The sequence below is a fragment of the Thrips palmi genome, unplaced genomic scaffold (genome assembly GCF_012932325.1).
Source record: "Thrips palmi isolate BJ-2018 unplaced genomic scaffold, TpBJ-2018v1 HiC_scaffold_19, whole genome shotgun sequence".
NCBI classification, from domain to species: domain Eukaryota; kingdom Metazoa; phylum Arthropoda; class Insecta; order Thysanoptera; family Thripidae; genus Thrips; species Thrips palmi.
This window is the reverse complement of record NW_023144628.1, coordinates 5,076,052-5,096,234: the sequence shown is the minus strand read 5'-3', so window position 1 is coordinate 5,096,234 and position 20,183 is coordinate 5,076,052. Positions and strand designations below refer to the sequence as shown.

The following is a 20,183-nucleotide window of genomic DNA, read 5'->3' as shown; positions in this document are numbered from 1 at the left end:
TGCACCCTCTCCCGGAGCGGCGGAGCTGGCGGCAAAAGTTGCTGGCAGCCTCGTGCTCCGTCTGGCCCAGGCAGCCCGGGCAAGCCCGGCGGCGGAGTTTTCATTCCGGGCGGAAATCAGGCGGGCCAAACAATGGCGGCATTGCCAATTGTGTAGTCATGAGTAGAACGCGTGGGGTGCCAGCCACGCGCACGCGCGCACACTCACACACGCACACGCGCGCGCGCGCTGCTGAATACCCACGCCCCGAACGTCGACGCAACCCTTGTACAGCCCCACCACACGGCCCGCCCCTCGGGCCTCTCGCCCCACCGGCCTCGCCCACCCAATTTGTGTGGCCTCTACACCTGCTCCGCACTGCTCCGCACGCGGGGGCTCGGCATATGAAGTGGATGAGCTCGAGCTGCCGCCCCCAGTGGGGCCCAGCCCGCCCCGCCCCACTTCGCCCCGCCCCAGCACCCGAATAGCCTTTGTAGAGCCCTCTGTGCCGGGCGGGGCAGGGCGGGCGGCCCCGTCGAGGGCCCCGCGGACCCTGCGGGCGGGGCTTGGCTTTAGTACGAGCGACAGAGACAGAAACAGCACCGGACACGGCCAGCAACACGGCTGGTGAAGGGGGTGGGGGCAGTATATCTGGTAGTCGAATTGACAAACGCGCGCGAAGCGCTGCACAAAACGGAACGGGCGCAGAGCGGCGCAGAGCAGAGCAGCGCAGGCAGAGTGGCAGGGCGGTCGTGCCCCGCTCGCTGGCTGGATGGCTGGCTGGGTGGCTGGCTGGGTGGGGTCAGCTTGGCGCTGTCGGGCTGCTCCAAGGGCTGCTCCCTGCCTCGCGCGCCCCGCGCCGGCATTGTGTTGCGAGCCTCAAGCACCGAGGGTGGCCTGGAGACAGCAGTGGCAAGACGCACACACAATCCGGCAGCGCGACATGCACGGAGACCGCGGTGGCACGGGGGTACGGCACAGGGGGTGGAACGCCGAGAAAAAGAGGTGGAGAGGCTTTTGATGGATGCGGTGTCCACGCGGTGTCCTCGCCCTGCAGGCCGATTCGAGCAGCGCTTTCGTTGCTCTCTCTCTCTCTCTCTCTCTCTCTCTCTCTCTCTCTCTCTCTCTCTCTCTCTCTCTCTCCTCTCAAAAACTAAACTCTCTCTCCCCCTCTGAGTGCGAGAGAGACGGCGGCCCTCCTGTCGTCCCGCCCATTCCGCGCCGTGCGACAACAAGCAGGCCAAGCAGGCCCCGCCGCTGCTCACTTGGAGAACCAACTTGCGGCGCCGCGCAAACACGAACGTGAACCGGGAGCAAATTGAGATTTTGTTTGCCGAGCAAATTTCGGAGGCCATCGCCGCGCCTCCCACCGCCGGGCGGCTTGCGTGGCTGCCGTGGCTGGCGGCGACGTGGAGGCTAATACAGCGCCAAGTCGTGCAAGCAGGTTGCAAATGCCTGTTGCCTCGGTGGAGCGCGCGGGGCTGGCGGGGCGCGGAGCCGACGCGCCGGGAACTCTGGCCGCGACGGTGGCGCCACCTAGCGGGGGGTGGCGGAGACGCGGCGACGCTGCGGGTGCGCCCACGGGCAGCGCGCGGAGTAGCGACGCCGTCGTGCTGCGACGCCGCGGCGCGGGGTATTCCCGACGCCGCCACCGAGCGCGCGGAGTAGCGTGCGTGCTCACGCGGTTACCCCTTGCCTCGCTGTTGCGTCCCGCGTGGAGTATCGCCGCAGACGACGCCGCGACGCGGGCGCGGGGTGTCGTCTGCGGCAGCAGACCAGAGATCCAGAGGCGGGGTCTCTCCGCGCAAGACATCTCTGCAAGTTCGCAAGGGCTTTTCTGAGTGTAGCACTTTTTGCTACTCACACGCCTTTTGAGCTTCAGAGTCGCTAAACAGGACTCAAACCAAACGTATGACCCCACCAATAGATTCCTCGTTCGGAGAGAAATCCATTGGTCGGGTACCACGTTCGGTTTCAGTCCTTTTCAGCCACTGTGGAGCTCGAAACGCGTCTGGAGTTTTTGCCGCCTCCACCGGTCTTCTGGCAAAGCCACTGTGGGGTGGCGCGGCGTGCGCGGCGTGCACGGCGGCGTGCCGCGGCCCGCGGCGACAGACGCCTCATCGGCGGACAGCGGCTCCTTGGCGCTTCGCCGCTTCGCCGCTTCGCTTCGCGGCCGCGAGAGCCAGCCTGTTGCGTCCGCGGCCCGCGGCGGCCCGTCTCGCGACTCGCGAGGGTGGCCCGGCCCGCTCGGCCCGCGGGCTGTGAGAGGGGCGGCGGCCTGGTGGCGGCGGGGACACACGGTTACATGCCGTGTTTGTGTTGTGGGTTAGTTCCCGCTTCCCGCTCGCCGTTTAGCGCCGTATTTTGACGCGGCCAACTTTTGGCGGCGGGGTAAATTTATTCGACTTGTCGTCGACGCCACCGCGACCGTCGCCGCGCCGCCGCCAATCGCTAGTTGTGTTTACTATCCGACGACGCCCCTGCCGCCTCCATTCAAGCGAGCCGAAACAGAAAATAAAGTATCGGCGGAGAAATGAGACGGGAAATGTTGGCGGGGATTTTTCATGCACATGGTGGACCGTGCTTTGTGCATGCCCTTTCACAAGCACCGAGGTCCGGTCTGGTCACTCCAACGTCTTTCCACCCCTCGGTGCGCACACTGTAAGGGCCGGCCGGCCACCCCTTCCCTTCTCTTTTCAAAGAATTTCGTCAGCGACGTTTGAAAGGATTTGCCGGGCTCGCTCATTGAGTTCGAGCATGTGTGTGCGTGTGTGTGTGCGCGCGATCCTGGTCGGCGATTGGCGGACGCCAAGGAGGGGGGACGTCTGGTTGCGGCATTGGCCTCGCCGTGCCGCCAGGCCGCCAGGCTCCGCCAGGTAAGGGGAGGCACCGGTCGCCAATGGGCATCCGGTGCACGCATCTCGCATTCGGATCCATCATGGCGCGGGGTCTTTTCACCTCTCTCGTTCCGGTCGCACAGCCCGGCCGAGTGTCCGCGCGGGGAAACGGTCACTCCACTGGGCAGTTGGGCTGCCGTCCGTCGGCCTGGCTGGCTGGACAGCCATGGGAAAGCCCTGGGACAGGCCTGGGACAGACCAAGGACAGCCCTGGGAGAGCCATGGAAAAATCCTGGGACAGCTCTGGGACAGCTCTGGGACAGTCCCGGGACAGTCCCGGGACAGCCCTGCGACAGCCTGCCTCGGAATAATCGGATCGGCGAGGGAAGCAGCGAGGCGTGAGTTCCCGGCGAGGTCGTGGCGCCAATTAGGGTGGCGACCACCAGCAAGCCAGGCCGCCGCACCCCGCCGCGCCTCACCCCCGCCCCACCCTCGCTATTGTGACTGCACTCGGCCCTCGGGCCGCTTACGGCGCCGCCGCCCTCGCCGAGACCCTCACCCTCGCCCTCCGCCTCGACGTCCCCGTCCACCCCGGCGTCCGGGCCGCCCGGCCGCAGCGCCGCAGCGCCGCAGCACAGCCGCAGGGCAGCCCGCGTCAGCGGGACCGGGAACACAATGGTCAGCCCTCATCCCGAATCCCTTTAATCTCGGCCATGCCCATGCCCGGCCTCGGCCACCACGGCACGGCCCGGCCCGCCGAGGCCGTTTCACTCTCTGCCTCCTTTTGCCTCTCTCTCCTCGCAGTGGGCCCGCCTCGGCCGCCTCGCCCGCTTCCCCCGGGTGGGATGAAAGCCACCGCCTTGTATATGGGCAGCACGTGCGCGGGACGGAAAAAACAGGGCCGCGACCGGAACGCAAGACGCTGTGTCAGGCCAGGCGTCACCACGGCCGTCCCGTGCCGTGCCGTCCCTCTTTGGCGGCGCCCTTTGGGGACTGGGGGAGCCCTTTGCTACGCCCTTCGGGGAGCCCTTCAGATTCCCCGCAGAGACCGTGCGGGCGGCTCGGGGCGCCGCGGCGCCGCCCGACCCTCCCCGTGCCGCCAGCCCTGCCAGCCCTGCCAGCCCCGCCCGCCGCCCCGCCCCGCCGCCAGCCTGGCCAGCCCTCCCAGCGGGGCCGTTCGCCGCTATAGTGATAATTAGCGTTCATAACGACTGCTGGCGCGGGCCCAGCCTGCCGCCCCGCCGCCCCGCCGCCCAGGACCCGGCAGGAGCAGCCAGGGGTGCGAGAGTTTGCGGGAGCGCCACCGCGGCGGGGAGGGGGAGGGGGAGAGAGGTCGTCTTTTTGCGACGCGGCCGATTCGCGACCCGCGGCGCGGTATATTTGTTATTTGCCGTCGCACGTCAAGCGATGTTTGACGAGCCGCTCTTTTCTTTTTTCCAGCGCCACGCTGCTTCGCTGTACAGTGCCGCAGCACGCTGAATCGAGGGGCAACCAACCCAAGATTTTCACGTCCACTGATTACTGAATTATTGAAACTATAGAGAATACATTGATTACGTTGATTATTAAGAACCGTTAAGAACTATTGAGTCTATATCATTTCTCCTACCTAAATGTTCGCCTACCTGTCTATTTCGCCTACCTATATTTCGCCTACCTAATAAATATTGAATAAAAATATTCATAAAATATGCCATTTTTCGCCTACCTATAGTTCGCCTACCTAATAAAAAATAATAAATATTAAACCCAAAAAACAAAAACGGCCAAAAAGTACTACGGTCTAAAGGAGACCCGCCGATCAGCTTCGGTTTCTTATGGAACCGGGCCTTCATCCGACGCTCCCTGCCGCGCAATTCGACAGATTAGTGGGTTCGTATTAGGCTGGCCCACCCGAAGTGCGCGCGGTTTCTGTGGTACAGTGAGAGTCCAGATTCAGAGGCCTTACCTCAGAGGGGTCACATTGGGTATTTGAACCCGCGACCCCGAGTGCCGACTCTAGTCAACTCCTCTACCCTGACCGCTCAGCCACCGAACCAGCTTGTCGGCGGCGATGTCGCAACTCCTCTTGAGCTGCTGTTCGAGAAATCTGGTCCCGAAAAAATGGTACTTTGAGCGGTCTCGAACCAGGGACCTGCTGCTTCCCACATCATGCTCTTAACCACTGAGCCACCGGGACGCCATGGCACCCGCCCTGCCTGCGCTGGTACTCAATCTTCTCTAGATATGCCTCCCCAAGCAATTGGTCGCCGAAAAAATTGTGTATATTACCGGTCCCGAACCCGGGACCTGCCGCTTCCCACATCATGCTCTTAACCACTGAGCCACCGGGACGCCATGGCACCCGCCTTTGCCTGCGCTGGTACCAATCTTCTCTGGATATACCTCCCCAAGCAATTGGTGGCCGAAAAAATTGTGTATACTACCGGTCCCGAACCCGGGACCTGCCGCTTCCCACATCATGCTCTTAACCACTGAGCCACCGGGACGCCATGGCACCCGCCTTGCCAGCGCCGGTACCCAATCTTCTCTGGATATACCTCCCCAAGCAATTGGTGGCCGAAAAAATTATATAAACTACCGGTCCCGAACCCGGGACCTGCCGCTTCCCACAACGTGCTCTTAACCACTGAGCTACCGGTGGATCATGGTGCCCGCACTGCCAGCGCTGGTACTCAATCCTCTCCGGATAGACCTCGTCAAGAAGTCGGTTGCCTCTGCCGAAAAATATACTCGTGGTACTCGTCTCGAACCCGAGACCTGCCAGTCAGGAACGCAGCACTCTAACCACGGCGCTACCAGGTTGCTACGGGCGGCTACTGCGTCGAAGCAAGCAAGTGTGGCCTCCGCGCTGTATCGCTGTATCGCCGTATCGCTGTATCAGTGGCGCGCCGCATCCTGCTGCCGGCCGCCCACCTCCTCATTAGCTACCCGGGCTGCTATCAGTCAACGCCCCGCCTCACCCCCGCGGCCCACGCCGTCCGCAACCCCTTCCCGGCTGGATTAGCGCGGCCCTGCCCTGGCCCTGCCCCGGCCCTGCCCCGGCCCTGCCCCGGCCCGCCCCACCCCGCCACCGGCCACGTCCTCTGCCGCCACTACAGCGGCCCGCAGGCGGACGAGGCGCCGGCGTCCGTGAGGCGGGGCGGCGGGGGTGGCGGCGGGGTAACCATTTCACCCCCGCCCCTGCCTGCCCCTGCCTCGGCTTCGTCCGCCTCGCCCCGGCCGCGCCCGGCCCGGCTGTACGCTGTACGTGCCCCGCCTGCGCCAACAGGCCAGGGCCCGCCAGCCCCGCCAGGGCCGGAACTAGCCCTCCCTCCCCGCCTCCGCGCCGCCTCCCTGCCCGGTCCCAGAGCCCCTGTACTCCCTGCTGCTCGCTCGCTCGCTCCCGTGACCCCGCCGGTGCTGTAAAGCCCCGCCACACCCCGCCCCGCCCCGCCCCGCCACGCCCCACCGCGCCCCGCCACACGACCTCCGCATCGCCGCAGCTAGGCCGCTCTGCCACCGCGCCCCGCCGCGCCGCCACCATGTTGCGGATACAAGTAATTTACGGCGCGCTGCGAGTGGAGTGGAACGGAGTGGAGGCGGTGCAGCGCCGTGCTGGCATGCTTCACGTCGGACAGCAACGCGTGTGGTGATCCAGGTCGGCGAGGGCAGCGCCGCGGCCACACCGAGCTTCATCACGGCGGACAAGCTCTGCGCGCGGGCGGTGCGGGGCGGTGCGGGGCGCGGCGACCACAAGTGGAGCTCTTATTGCCCTCCGCCACCCCTGCCCGCCCTGCCTGCCCTCAATGCACCCTACCACCGCCGCCTGCCGCCGCGCCGCGCTGCTTGCCACCGTCGAGACCACACGGCCGCAACAGCGCACATCCCCCTTCCCCTCGCCCGGCCTCGCCCTCGCCGTCGTCCGCCCTCGCAGCCCTCGCGCTCTTCCGGGCCGTGACGGCGCAGATAGGAGGCGAGGCAGCGCGAGGCGGAGCGGGCCCCGGGGGAAGGAAAAGCAGAGGCGACGCTAAGTCGGCGAGGCGGGGCGGGGCGCGGGGGTGCCGCCGGGCGGTCTCGGAGTCTCGGATGCGCCGCGGGGAGGGAGCGGCAGCGGCAGCTCTTCGCGGGACGGGACGGGACGGCGGCGGGTGGGGTGGGGTCGGCCAGACGTACAGTCTCGACCGCCATCTCGCGGTGCGGCGGCGCGGCGGCCCGTTAGCGGACGAGGCGTGCACCGCCACCATCACCACCACCATCACTTCCACCACCACACCACAACCACCACCTGGTGTAATTCTAGCGGCGGCGCGCTGGCTTACCGACCGGCAATCGCAACGGACCAAAAGGACCCGGTGCCCAGGGGCGGCGGGGCCGTGTGAAAAATAAATGAGCAAAAAGGACAGAGTTGATTTATTCAGCGAGCGCGGCCTGGTGGCGCTGTGCCGCTGTGGCGCTGCGCGGTGCTCTCTGCAGCCACTCGGGACGGGACGGAGGGACGCAGGGACGGAGGGGAGCGGGCTGGCGCCGGCCGGGGCGGCGGGTGTGGCGCTGTCCCCTGTAAGCCCGGCCGCCCGGCGCGCCCGGCCATCCGACCCGCCGAATTATTCAGCAGCAGCAATGAGCGGCGTGTTTTCTCTGGCAATATGTAGCGGGGCGGACGAGGCTCGCAGGCAGGCTGGCGGCGCTGATGTCTCGGCCGGGGCGGCGCGGGGCCGCGCAGAGCAAACAGGGGGAGCGGCCGCCAGCGCCGCCAGCACCGCCAGCGCGAGGGTGTCACGGTTTCAATGAGTCCGGCCGGCCGCCTGCCCGCCGGCGCCGCGTGTCGTGCGGACTGACGGACAGCCGGGCGATCAGGCGGACGGACGGGCGGACCCTGTCACGCCGCCGCGTCACGCACGTGGCCGCGTGCGCAGCGTGCGCGTGGCTGTCACGCGTGGCGGCCGAGCGCGCGAGAATCTGTGGCGCGGCGAGGCGGCGAGGTTTGATGGTGCTCGTGGCTCGATAAGGGTGGAAAGTCGACACGCCCGCGCGGCAAAGCGCGGCAAATGCAGGCCGAGCGGCAGGCCGAGCCGAGCGTGCCGAAGGCCATTTCGGCCTCGCCGCCCACGCCGCCCGCCGGCCCATGTCCCGTTCCTGTTACGACGGACGTGGTGCCGCGCCGTGCCGCGCCTCGCCGCCAAAACGCGAGATTACACTTGACAAATCACTCCAAGTTAGTTGGAGCGGAGCGAGGAGCGAGTCCTGCACCCCTCGGGCCGCGCTGCCGCTCTGCCGCCGCCGTGCCCACGCCGTACCGCCGTCGCTCCGCGCGACGCCGTGACGAGTACTCTCATTCCCCCTCCCGCTGCAGGCAAACATTTCCCAGCGCAAAAAGCCCCTACCAACCCCGCCTCCTCGTCTCCCCTGCTTTGCTCCCTATTCTTCCCCGTGACACGCCCCTCCCCTCCCCTCCCCTCCCCTCCCTCCTCGTCGGCGAGGCACGGGCCTCGGCACAGGCCGAGTTAATGAACGGGTGTTTCCTCTCTCGCCGGGCCGAGGCCGGGGCCGTCCTTCCCTCTCCGTCTGTCTGTCTGTCCGTCCGTCTGTCTTCCTTTCTCTCTCTCTCTCTCTGCCCCAGCCCGCCGCGCCCTCCACCGCGGCTCCTGTGGAGTGAAGCCGTGAAGCCTCGGCTCGGCGGCAGCGGCGCGGCGCAGCGCTCCGGCGGGCCCCAGCCCGCCGCGCCCTCCACCGCGGCTCCTGTGGAGTGAAGCCGTGAAGCCTCGGCTCGGCGGCAGCGGCGCGGCGCAGCGCTCCGGCGGGACACTTAGCGCCCCTCGCTCTGCTCGCCTCCTCGCCGTGGCGCCGCGCCGCGCCGCGCCGTGCCGTGCCGCGGGCCCGGCCTCCCTCACACAGTCACACCCCAAGGGATCAACACGTCCCCGCCGCGCGGGGCGGGGCGGGGAGGGCCACGCTGCCAGGGCCCGGCGCGGTTGAAGCTGTCAGGCGCCAGACGCACGCGGCGACATCCACACCAACGCGATTAAAATTACCATTCCTGCCACCGGGACTGCCGGGACGGGCGGAGGACGGCGCGGCGTGTCCTTGTTGTTGCTGCTGCTGCTGAAAAGTTGTGCATGTTGCTCGGCGGCCGCCAACTCTCTCGCTCCCCGGATGACACTGCAGCCGCGGTAGCGTGATCGATGCGGAGCCGAACTTGGTGCCGGAGCATCAGGGTGCGAGAGAGAGAGAGAGAGAGAGAGAGAGAGAGAGAGAGGAGAGAGAGAGAGATGGAGGGGGCTAGAAAGAGCGCGCGCCGCGGGATCAGCGAGGGATAGAGACGAGAAAGAACTCGGGCTAGGGAGAGGAGAGGGCGGCGGCACGGAAAACACACACATACACACACATACACACACACACACAAGCGCGAGCGCGGCGCAGGGCTCCGCAAATAATTGGATATCCGCGAGGGGATTAATGCACCGCTGCAGCGCCTGGCGGGACGGGCAGGGCTGGCAGCCTGACGGGCGGGCAGGCAGGCGGTCGGGACGCGGTGATGCGAGCATCGCCAAATCGCCACGGGCCAGTTTGCCCACGGCCGGGTCAACACGACATGCAAATGGCGAAGCGGCCGCTCGGGTTGGTGTCACCCCCGTGTCCGCGTCCGCGGGCCGGGCGCTGGCGGGTTGGTTCCGAACAGCGCTTTCTCTCGCTCCCCTACGCCACGACCCGCGAGTGCGAGAGAGACAGAGCGGGTGCCGCCAAAGAGAGACGCGGCTGGGAAAGGCGGCGAAGCGACGCCCTGATGAACGTCGACCGCGCAAACCACATCACAATCCCGCCCCGCATGGTGCACGCCGCGTTTGCGCCACTAAAAGGATCATCCCGGAAGTTCCGCGCCGCTCACCAGGCCTGCCGGAGAGACAGAGACAGACGGCCTGGCAGAGAGACAGAGACAGAGAGAAAGACAGAGAGGCTCGGCGGCGCCCCGTGACGCGCGTCATGACACGACCGTGCACGGCGCCAAAGGGGGTGCGCACCTCCCAGGGGCTGTCGCCTCCTCGCCACCTCGCCGCAGCCATGGCGCAGCGCGCAGGCGGGCGCCAAAGCAGTGCGGCGGACTCCCCCCGCCCCCTCCCCCTCCCCATTCGCCGCGCCGAGGCAGCCGAGGGCGCCTGTTCTCTTTGCTTTTTGATCCGTCGGCATGGTCGGCATCTGCCTAGCCAGCCTGGCGGCGAAGCCTGGCGGCGCCCTGCCCCCTTCATCAAACCCGGCCCGGCCCGGCCCGGCCCGCGCGGCCCGCCGCTCCCCGGCCCCTCTTTTCATGCGCCGCGGTCGATATCTGGATTGTCGTCGACGGCGGCCTTTGCGGCCTTCGCCGGCGACGTGCTGCGCCGCGCTGCGCCGCGCTGCGCTCCGCTGCAGGCGGCAAGCTCGCCGCACTCACCTTGTTGGTGCCGGTGGGGACGTAGAGCGGCGGCGCGTCCACTGGCAGGACGGTGCGGCCCGCCTCGTCGGCGCACACGTACAGGTGTCCGGAGCGCGTGTCGATGCCGTAGCTGCCCAGGATGTCGTCGGCGGGCTTGCGCGCGTGGCCGTCCGGCTCGGGGGCGCCCAGGCGGAAGCCCTTGGACCGCACCCAGAACCGGAACTTGGAGTTCTCGGCGGAGTTGACCTCCTCGCCGCGCAGCGTGCGCACGATGCGCGCGTACTTGGCCAGCGTGATGGTCTTGGTCTTGGCGGCGTCGCCGTACGTGAGGATGACCCACGGCTGGTAGCTGGAGATCATCTCTGCCTTGTGGAGCGAGGCCGTCACGGCCGCGCTCGAGGCCGAGTGCGCCTGGCTCAGCATGAGCTGGACCATGATGTGCTGGCGCAGCACGGACTATCGCACGGAAAAAAAGTCATCAGTTTTGCAAGTCTTTGCAAGTAACGTTAACTAGATTACGAGCGGCTGGGCTGCCCTACCTGGAAGTTCTCCGGCACGTGCTTGACGCAGTCTAGGAGCCCCTCCCGGTTCTCCTCCGGGCCCGGCTGGCGGCTGCCCGTCTTCCGCTTGCCCCGCGGGGACTGTGAAGGGTTGGTGCGCGCCGCCGCCGAGCTGCGCGACGACGAGGACGCCGTCGAGCCGTTGGACGACGGGCGGGATGGCGGACGCGACGGCGCGCTGACGGGCGGCATGGACGCTGTTGAACCTGACGGCGGTCGCGGCGGCGGCAACAACCCCAACGGCGTCGTCGCTGACAGCGGCAGGGCCGAGATCGGGGACCTCGGCGGCGGCGGTAGGTGCACCATCGGGGAGCTGGACGGTGGCAGCAGCGCCATCGGCGAGGTCGGCGGCGGCGGCAAGCCTACCAGGAACGGGTTAGGAGGCGGGTACGGCAGCAGCCCCGGCAGTGGCGGCCGCTCCACGGCCAAAATCACACCGGGGGTGTGCAAGACTGGTGAGACGCCGAGCCCCACGTCTGTCATGGCCGAGGCCGCCAGCCCGGCGGGGACCTTGAGCGAGAAGCCGGGGGCCTCGGAGCTCTCCGAGTGCTTGCGTGCCTTCTTGGGCGCTGGCTCGGCCGGGCCGTCGCAGGGAGCCGCCACGGGCGTGGCTGGCTCGGCCTGCGCGGTGGACACGGAGTAAGTCCGCTTGGTGGATGGCTCCACCGCGTCCAACTTGAGCACCACGGGCGGCACCGTACGCGGAGGCTGCATCCCCGACTTGTAGTTGTTGTTGTTGGTGGCCGTGGTGCTGTTGTTGTTGGAGGCCACGCCGCCGATCTGCTTGGCCTTGATGTGGTGGTCCTGCAGCTGCTTCAGGGTGGGGATGGCGGGCGTGGGGCCGAGCTGTCCTGGGGCCAGGCTGGCTGCGGCCGGAACCGGGGTCGGGAGGCGACCAGGGGTGGCGGTCGCGGCGCTCATGTTGACGGTGGCGTGCGTGCTCTGCATCACATCATCCTGCAAACACAGCGGTACGTCAGTACGTCAGGCAAAGGAAAGGCACTCCATTTGGGCGCCGGCGGCGCGGCCTATTTGTGTCCTGCGCACGCCTTGCCGGGCCAGCCGCCTTGCCGCCCTCGCCATGAAAAAAACATCGGAAGCCCATTTTCGTTTGTGGCGCACGGCGCGGCGGTAAAGCTACTCGAGCAGGGCAGCAGGGCGCGGCGGCGGGAACGTCACTAACTCATGCCGTCACGAGGCGGGGCGGGCCGAGGCGGGCCGAGGCGGAGCGCAGACGATCGTAAGTCAGGCGAGCACGGGCCGTATTGCCGACCGGCCGGGCGGCCGGGCGGCGGAACGGCCGGTGGAGTGGGGCCGCGGGGGCCGCGGGGGCCGCGGGGGCCGCCGCGCATCGCCTCGCCTCGCCGCGGCAGCGCGGTCAAAGTTTGGCATGGCGCGGCCGCGGGCACGGCCTGCACGGCCAGCCACGACAGTCACGTCTGTTGGCACTCCCTACGGCCAAGGGGCGCGTAACCCACGGTCACGCTAACTTCGTCAGTCCCTCGGGCGCGGTGCGGCGGTGCGGCGCGGCACCCCTCTGCCTCACGCCTCGCCCCGCCTCCCCCTCCCCTCCCTGCAGACCGTCCCGTCCCTACCCGCTCGATATTCCCGCAGACCGCCAACTGCCCGCCGCTGCGGAAACGGCCCGTTTCAGAATCCGAGAGGCGCCCGCCCCGCCCCGCCCCGCCTCGGCTCCCCTCTGCCAGCGTCTCGGGGTGGACGGCCACGCCGCAGGCCGCCCCGCCCGCCCCGGCACTTGCCCCGCGCGCGCCGCCCCAATAGTTCCCCTTCCGGCTGCTCGCAGTGCTCGCGCTGCTCGCCGACTTCCGGGTCGCGGATGTGGACGACTCCGGCGCGTCCTTCATCGCCCTCGGCGGCGCCGCGGCGCGCCACTTCGGCCTCGAGGACGCCCTCGGCGATCAGGAAGTGGAAGCCCCACGGCCCCACCGGGGCGTTGGCCTCGGCGCGGCGGAACGGTCGGAGCGGGCGCGGCGCGAAGCACCCCGCCAAGTACGTGTCGTTCCGCGTGCTTATCAGCGCGGGGGACGATGACGACGACGACTTTTACGCGCGGCGGAAACAGCAGTCGAATTCACGGCGCGGGGTTTACGGTGGCGTGGCCGCACGTCGGCGAGCGGGGTGGCGCGGCGGGCGGTCAAAACAAAAGCAACAAACTGCCGAAATCATATCGCGCGTGCAGCGCCCAGCCACCCCGCCCCGCCTCGCCCCGGCCCAGCGCTGCGCGATGGAAATAGCCGCAGGGAGCAGTACGTGAGGAGCGCTCCGCATGTCCCAGTGCGCGGGGCCGCGGGGCCCGGCCGGCGAGGCCAGAGAAGTGCCGGGAAGGGCGCGCAGGGCCGGGGAAGGGCTGGTTGACATGGGACACGGGGCCAAAGCGGGGAGCCCCAGCCAGCGCCAGCCAGCCCGAGCTGGCAGACAGATGGTCTCCAGCCGCAAACAAAAAGAATGCGAAGAAGCCGTTACACGACGCCGGGGGAAAGGGAAGGCACAGCGCGCAGGGAATGGCGGCCCGGGCCGGGCGGGCGGGCGGACGCCAGAGACGGCCGGGCGAACTGTTTCGCGGCGTCACGAGCGCGCAGCGCGTCGAGTTCTGGAGGGGCAGAGTGCGGCGCGTGGAAAAGAGCGTCGTGGGGGAGGTGTCGCGTCGGCGAAGTTGCGCCGCTGTCCCGTCGCACAGCTGTGTCACCAGGACCCCGTCACCAGGACGGAGACCCGTCAGGACCCCGTCAACGGAACCTCGTTACTAAGACCCCATCATTAGGATTCCGTCACCGGCTCCTTGTCACTGGGGCCTTCTCACTGGGACGCAGTCACTGGAACCCCGTCACTAGGACCCTGTCACTGGGACCCCGTCACAAGATCCGCGCACTCGCATCGAAGCTCGACGCCGCCCTGCAGAAATACATGACAGCGAGGCAATCACTGCATGACGTGATTCGGCCCCACCTGGCGGCCCCGCTCACCACGCGACGCCACGGCGACGCCGAGACGAGATTCCATGCCGCCGTACCGGGCCTTTTCGTTTTCTTTTTCGTCACGAGAAAGAGAGCGCGCTGGAGTTGCACGACGGGCAGGGCGTGGAGACGGGCGGGGCGCGGGGCGAGCGTGGCCCTGGCAGACAAGCACCACCACAGTCCTAGAGGCCCCCTCGCTGGGGCGTGGCGGGCGTGGCGCGGCGGCCGTGGCGGGGCGTAGCGCGGTGATCGGGGAGATTGGGCCCTTCCCTCTGGCGGGCCGCGAGGGCGGAAGGGGTGGCGGGGGAGGAGGGGGTGGAGGGGCCCGCGGCGGCGAGGCGAGGCGGGCGGCGAGAGGCGAGGGGCGAGCCGCCGCCACGTCCCGCAGCGGAATTCTCTAACGGGCCGAGCGAGGGAGCGCGCTACTCCCCCCCCACCCCACCCCCACCCCAGCCGTCGGCACAGACGCCGCTACCGACGCCAGGCGGCGCCCGACCCGACGCGACCCGACCGCGCGCTGCGCCGCACGAGAGCTATGGTGGGGAAAGGGGGGCGGACGGGACGGCGAGGGAGGCGGGGGAGGAGCGAGGCGAGCGAAGCGCAGAGCAGGGCGCGGCGCGGCAGCGCGGCTCTCGCGTCGCCTCTGACAGTTGCCGCAGCGCCGCCACTCCACGCCACGCCAGGCGCGCCCCGCCCCGCCCCGCCCCGCCCCGCCCGCCCCGCCCCCCCCCCCCCCCCGCCCCACCCCGCCACGGCAAACAGCCAGGAGACTGCCGCCGCGCTACGCTTTCCTCAAACATCCATTGTCAGAGGCTGCCGCCGCCTGCTGCCGCCTCGGCCGCGCTGCTGGTGGCCCTGTTGGTGCCCGTTGGCCCGTGGGGGGCCGCGGGGCCGCGGCGGCGCCCTGCCAACTGGCCCCACTGGCCCCGAGCACGACCACGCTGGGCACCCCAACCAGGGCGGGCCGCGGGCCGGCCGTTCCCCGTTCGGGAATGCCAGGGGCTGGGCCAGGGGCTGGGCCAGGGGAGGCGACGGATTGCGAACAAGGAACACGCGACGGAGAAGGGGAAGCAAAAACCGAAAGGAGTCCCCCGCGGGCTGGCGGGCGACGCCGGGGCACGGCTTCGTGTACCAGGTGTGTTCTCGAGGAGTCACCCCTTCCCCGCTCCTACACTGCCTGCCAGCCAGTGCCAGCCAGCAGCGGGCCGATTCCCTTTCCTTTCAGTGACACGATCCAATTTCAATTTCCTTGAAGCAGCAAGCAGCGCCGAGCGGCGCCGAGCAGCGCGCCCTGTCCAACGCCTTGCCTCCGGCTATTGATTCCAGCGTCGCTCTACCAGGGTTCTACCCGGCGCATTCTACCCGGGTTTTCTATACCGGGGTTCCGCCGCGGCCCTGCCCGCCGCCCTCGAGGCCGTGCTCGTTGTGAAGGCGCCCCGTCCCGTCCCAGCGCTGCGACGCAAAGCCGGCGGCAAAGCCAGCGGGGCACTTCTGCGTGGCTCGGGCGGCGCGGCGAGACGCGGCGCGGCGAATCCGTCACCAGGCAACGAATTTATAACGGGGACGCGCGGCAGGGCGGCAGGGCGGCAGCGAGGCGACGAGGGGTGGCATCTGTCATCCCGCGAGGGCGTGGCGGCGTGGCGGCGAGGCCGCTTCGCACCGCCCGACGGGACGGCTCGAGACCCCCGCCCCGGGCACGCCGCCCGCTGGAGCCCGGGTAGGCAACCCGGCCGCAGCCGCGCACGCGGGTTGCCTACCTCGCAGGCTCCATCAGCGAAGTCGCCGCCGTCCTCCGATCGTGAAGCAGGGTCTCCGGCCAGACAGACGACGCCCTGGCGGCAACGGCGGAATTAGTGCTTCGTCAAAGATTCATCAGCTTTTACTGCTTTTTGCGACGCTCGAGCCGTCTCGGCGAGGCGGGCGGGGGCAGAGGCCGCGGCAGGGCGTTGTCCGCGCCAGCCTGCGCCAGCCTGCGCCAGCCCAGGCAGGCGAGGAGGGTCCGTCCGTCTGGCGGCATCCCCTTCGCTTCTCGGTCTCTCCCCCTCCCGCCGAGAACGGAGCGCTGATTTAGGAGCGCGTCGCTGCTATCAATCCTGGACCGCGGCCACGCTGCCCTCCCAGGGCCCGCCCTCGGCCCGCCCTGCCTTTCAGGCCCTATCGGGGCGCCCTCTCCTCTCCTCTCTCTCTCTCTCTCTCTCTCTCTCTCTCTCTCTCTCTCTCGCCTCTCCATCCCGCCGCCCTGGCCTTCGGGCATGACTGATTGCGGCCGTCGCCGCGGCGACCACGCCACCTTGAAGGTCGAGCTGGCCGTCATCCAGCAAGGGGCCGCTCCACCACCATGGCCGTGGCCGCCCCAAACAAATCCACTCGTCCCAATGAACGGAACCAATCCTCTTTCCGCAGTGCTGCGCCGCGCTGCGCCATGCCGTCCAGCCGGGATTAGAGTCAAGTGCGGCCGCCGCCCAATTCATATTGGTGAATACCCCCTCCCCTCCCCTCCCCTCCCCCGGCGCGGCGCCGCGCGGGAACACGGGCCGATGCAGTTGAATTGCCGCCGCCACTGCCAGCGGTGCTGTGCAACGCGGCTCACACCGCAATCTCCCCCGAGCCCCCGCCGCCCCCACCTGCCCCGGCCCCCTCGCGCGTCGCTGCACTGCATGCATCGGCGGGGCAGGGAAGGGCAGGACGGGGGTCTTTCTGTTGCCTAGCAACCGGCCAATGTTCCACTCCGCAGCGCGAGTCGGCGGCAGGCAGCGGCAGCCAAGCCGGGGGTGTTCTGCTATAGGGCGCGGCGGGGCGTACCGAGCCGTGCTGCGGCGGGGCGGGGCGGGGAGAAGAATTACCGACGGAACGAACTAATGAGTGGGATGATGTGCCCGGCGCTGCTGCCGAGGCCCGGCCCAGGGCCGGCCAAGCCCGCCTCACCGCCGGCCGGGCAGGCCGAGGCCACCGCCAGTAATTAAGGGACCGAAAAACTTGGTCACGACGACGGCCAGGACGAGGACGTGCGGGGAGAGGAGGGGAGCACAGCGGCCCCGCCGTCGAGTGCAGTCGTCGACGACGGCCAGGGGCGGGAGGGGCGCGGCGGGGAGGGGGGCAGCCGGGGCGCCCCTCGACTGAATATGCTAAGTAGACCAGGGAGGCAGCGGGGCGCTCGTCCCGCTCGTCCGCCCTACAGTTTCAAAAATGAGCGGGAATCCGTCGCCGCCGCGGCGCTGCGGCGCCTTGTGGAGGGAGACGAGACACGTCCCGAGGGAGCGCCGGGCCACGCCGAGCCAGGGCAGGCGGGGGGCCTCGCTCGGGCGGGCTGGCGGCGGGGCTGGCGGCGGGTGCGATTTGGAGCAGTCGCCCGGAACGAGACAAATCCAGCGCGGGGAGAGCGGAAAATGATATACAGCGATTTGGGAGGACAAAAAAAGGAGCGGGCGGGTCGCGCCGCGGGATCAACAGATGCAACGCGCGGCAACGCGTCCCGTCCGGCGATTAGGGCGATACAGCGAGGCCCGCAAAGTCTACTTACTCAGGCCGGCGATCGTCCATCCAAACAAAACCGTCGTCCGGTCGGATGACATGGCCGCGGGGTTAGTGGCAAAAGCTAGAACGAAGCTAAAACAAAACAAAGGCAAACCAAAAGCACAAAAAAAACAACAAAAAACGGCAACAAAAAATTGAAAAATAAAATAACAAAAACGGTAAGATAAAAGCAAAACTGAGAAAAAAGGAGTCTGCATCGGATGGAAACGAGATGGGGAATCGGCGGCCTAATAAAGCAATACTGCAATGGGAGAAAACGCTAAAAACTCATGCGCAAAAAAGAAAGAAGTTAGTACAAAAACGAAAAACAAAATGGTTAGTACGTTAATCACACAACGAGATCAAAAGCTATAAAAAGCTAAAATTAATAGGTGACAAATTGTACAATAGTGTACACAAGTGTAGCGCTAGAGCCGCGCACTAATGCAACAAGTACGTCAGCGAGTGCGCGCTAAGTGCAGTGCGGTGAGTGGCGGCGCGACTGACCGCTGACAGGCGTCGCCGACTCCAGGAGCACGGCCAGCACGGCCAGCAGCGGGGCGAGGCGGCCGGCGTCGAGACGGTGCGGCGCTGTCACTCGGGGCGGGGTGGGCGCGGCGCCGCCAGGCGGGCAGGGCAGGGCACGCTGGCAGGGCACGGCGTGCGGGGCGGGCGGTGTGGTGCGGAGCGTCGCGGGCAGAACACGCCACGGGCAGGCTTGGCCAGGCTCGGCGGGCTCAGCCTTCCGCGGGAGGCTTGGCAAGTTGCTGCTGCTGTCACGCTCAGCGCAGCACTGAGTGTGGAGCCGTGCGGTGCGGCCAGGCGGCTCGGCTCGGCAGCGGCGGGCGCGCGGCGAGGGGCGAGAGGCGAGGGGTGGTGCAGGAGGGGGAGGAGTGTGGGCACCTTCCACCACCACCATCCAGCCAACCAGACACCCGGGCCGCGTCTGCCCCGGGGGGCGAGGGGGCGGGCGGAGCGGCGCGGGGAAGTGTCCCACCACGAGATGTTGGCTGGCTGGCTGCCTGGATGGGCGGCCGGCCCGCCCCGTCCGTGCGCCCCCGCAGGGCTCGGCAGGGCTGCGCAGGGCTCGGCAGGGCTGCGCAGGACTCGGCAGGACTCAGCAGGGCGCGGCCGAGGCGAGAAGCAACCGGGGCGGATGCCCTGCCGCCCTACCGCCCTGCCCTCCTCGACCCTCCCCTTTCCGACCTCTCTACGGGAATTTATCTCCGCCTGCACCCCGCCTCCTCCTTCTGCCCCGTGTACGGCCACGTCCCTCTGTCTGCGCCGCACAGGCGCCGCCCGCCCGCCAAGCCGTGTTGACTTTTTGCGGCCCCATTTTCCAGCGCGACTCGCCTCGACAATTTCCACCGCGAAATAATTGCTGTCACGTGGAAACAAAACAGAAGCCAATCTGAGCGCCGCACGGCGACACGCCGCGACGCGGCTCTATTAGCGCGACACTGTTCAACCGATGCCATTATTCTGCCGCCGGTTCGCAGCGGTGGACAAGCCTTGCCCGGTCTGCTGCCCGGTCAGCGGAGAGTCCAGCGCGTCCACTGTGCCGCCGCTGTGGTCCAGCAAGCCTCGCCCTCTGCTCGGCCAATCCGACCGGTTCCAGCGGCCTCTCATCCCCCGGGCCCGGCCCTGGGTCGCGGACCACGCGGACCACGCGGACCACGCAGCGCTGGACCTGCCCAGCCAGAGCCCGCATATCAGGTTGCCGCCCCTCTTTGAGTCCGCGCGCGCTGGGCTGCCTGCCTGGCTGCCTGGCTGCCTGGCTGCCTGCCTGGCTGCGGCGCGGGACGCCGTGTGAAAAGAAAACCCCGAGCGCCGCTCTCTTTCATCCGCCGCCTCGCCTCGTCTGGCCTCGTCTATCGCGGACTGCGGCGGCTCGGCTCTGCATCTTGCAACTGAAAAGAGCCTCGCCGCACCGACGCGGCCTGCTTCGACGCGGCCCGGAGAGGAATGGCACAACACACTGCGGGAGGGCGTGTGTGTGTGTGTGTGTGTGTGTGTGTGTGTGTGTGTGTCCGCGCGCTCCCTTTCCCCGCTCGGCCCCGCTGCAGTACAGTGCACCGAACATGGCTCGGCTCCGCTCCGCTCTCGGACCGCCCGCCGCAGCCGTCCGGCGAAACATGCAAATTTGTATGAGGTGGCGGGGAGGGCCAGGGGGAGGCACGGGGGAGGGGAGGCGCGATGCGAGCCGTGCTGGTGTGGGGTGAAGGCGGCGCGGCCAGGCGCGGCCAGCAGCGCATGGCGAACAGTGCTCTCGTCGCTCCGTCTCTCTCGCACCCACCGGACGCGTTGGGGGTGCGAGAGAGACCGCGGCGCGGTCCGGGACCGGCCAGCAGCAGGCGCGGCGGCGCGGCCCAGCGGGATGACGGACGGCAAGGCTGACGGGTTCATGGGGTTGATTCACGGGTGACGTGCTCGCGCTCATCGCGGCGGCCGCGACTCATTATTTTTGTCTAACTTTTTCACGTTTCTGCCTTCAGATCCTTCTTTTTCGTCGTCTGCCCGCCATGAAAGGGCCTGCCTCATTACTGCGAGTACTTGGCGTGGTACTTGCCGGGGTGCTTGCCGTGCTACCCAGTGCGGCCCGGCTCGGCCCCCTCGTGCTCCGCCGCGGGCGGGGTCGCCCTGTTCGCCCTGCTCCACCACCCTCGCCCTCTCGGGGTTCTCGGAGTGCTCGGCGCGCGGCGGCGCGGCGGCTGACACGGGAATGCCGTTGGTCTCCGCGCCACCGTGCGCCGCCGCCCTGGCCGCCCTGGCCCTGGCCGCCGAGCCCCTCCACGGTTTGTTCGCTCCGCAACAGGTTTCGAGGGGCCTGGGTGTCCTGGCGCGGCTCGCCTCAGGCTGTGCTCTGATGAGGGTTGCGCCGCACGTAAGTGTGTCTGTGTGTGTGCGCCAGAGCGTGTGCGCGTGTGTCTGT

The 20,183-nt window shown here is 68.3% G+C and overlaps 1 protein-coding gene across 1 annotated transcript in view; it reads right to left on the bottom strand.

The window, feature by feature from the left end:
* The window catches only part of LOC117646254, a 29,159-nt gene extending 11,391 nt beyond the window's left edge, over window positions 1-17,768 (bottom strand). Inside the window, exons 1-3 of the mRNA XM_034387090.1 lie at window positions 17,259-17,768; window positions 10,743-11,720; window positions 10,222-10,659 (exon numbers count right to left, since the gene is read on the bottom strand). Of these exons, the coding sequence (XP_034242981.1) occupies window positions 10,222-10,659; window positions 10,743-11,711 (1,407 nt within the window). The 5' untranslated portion in view covers window positions 11,712-11,720; window positions 17,259-17,768. The remainder of the gene's footprint in view (window positions 1-10,221; window positions 10,660-10,742; window positions 11,721-17,258) is intronic.
* Window positions 17,769-20,183: the final 2,415 nt, after the last annotated feature.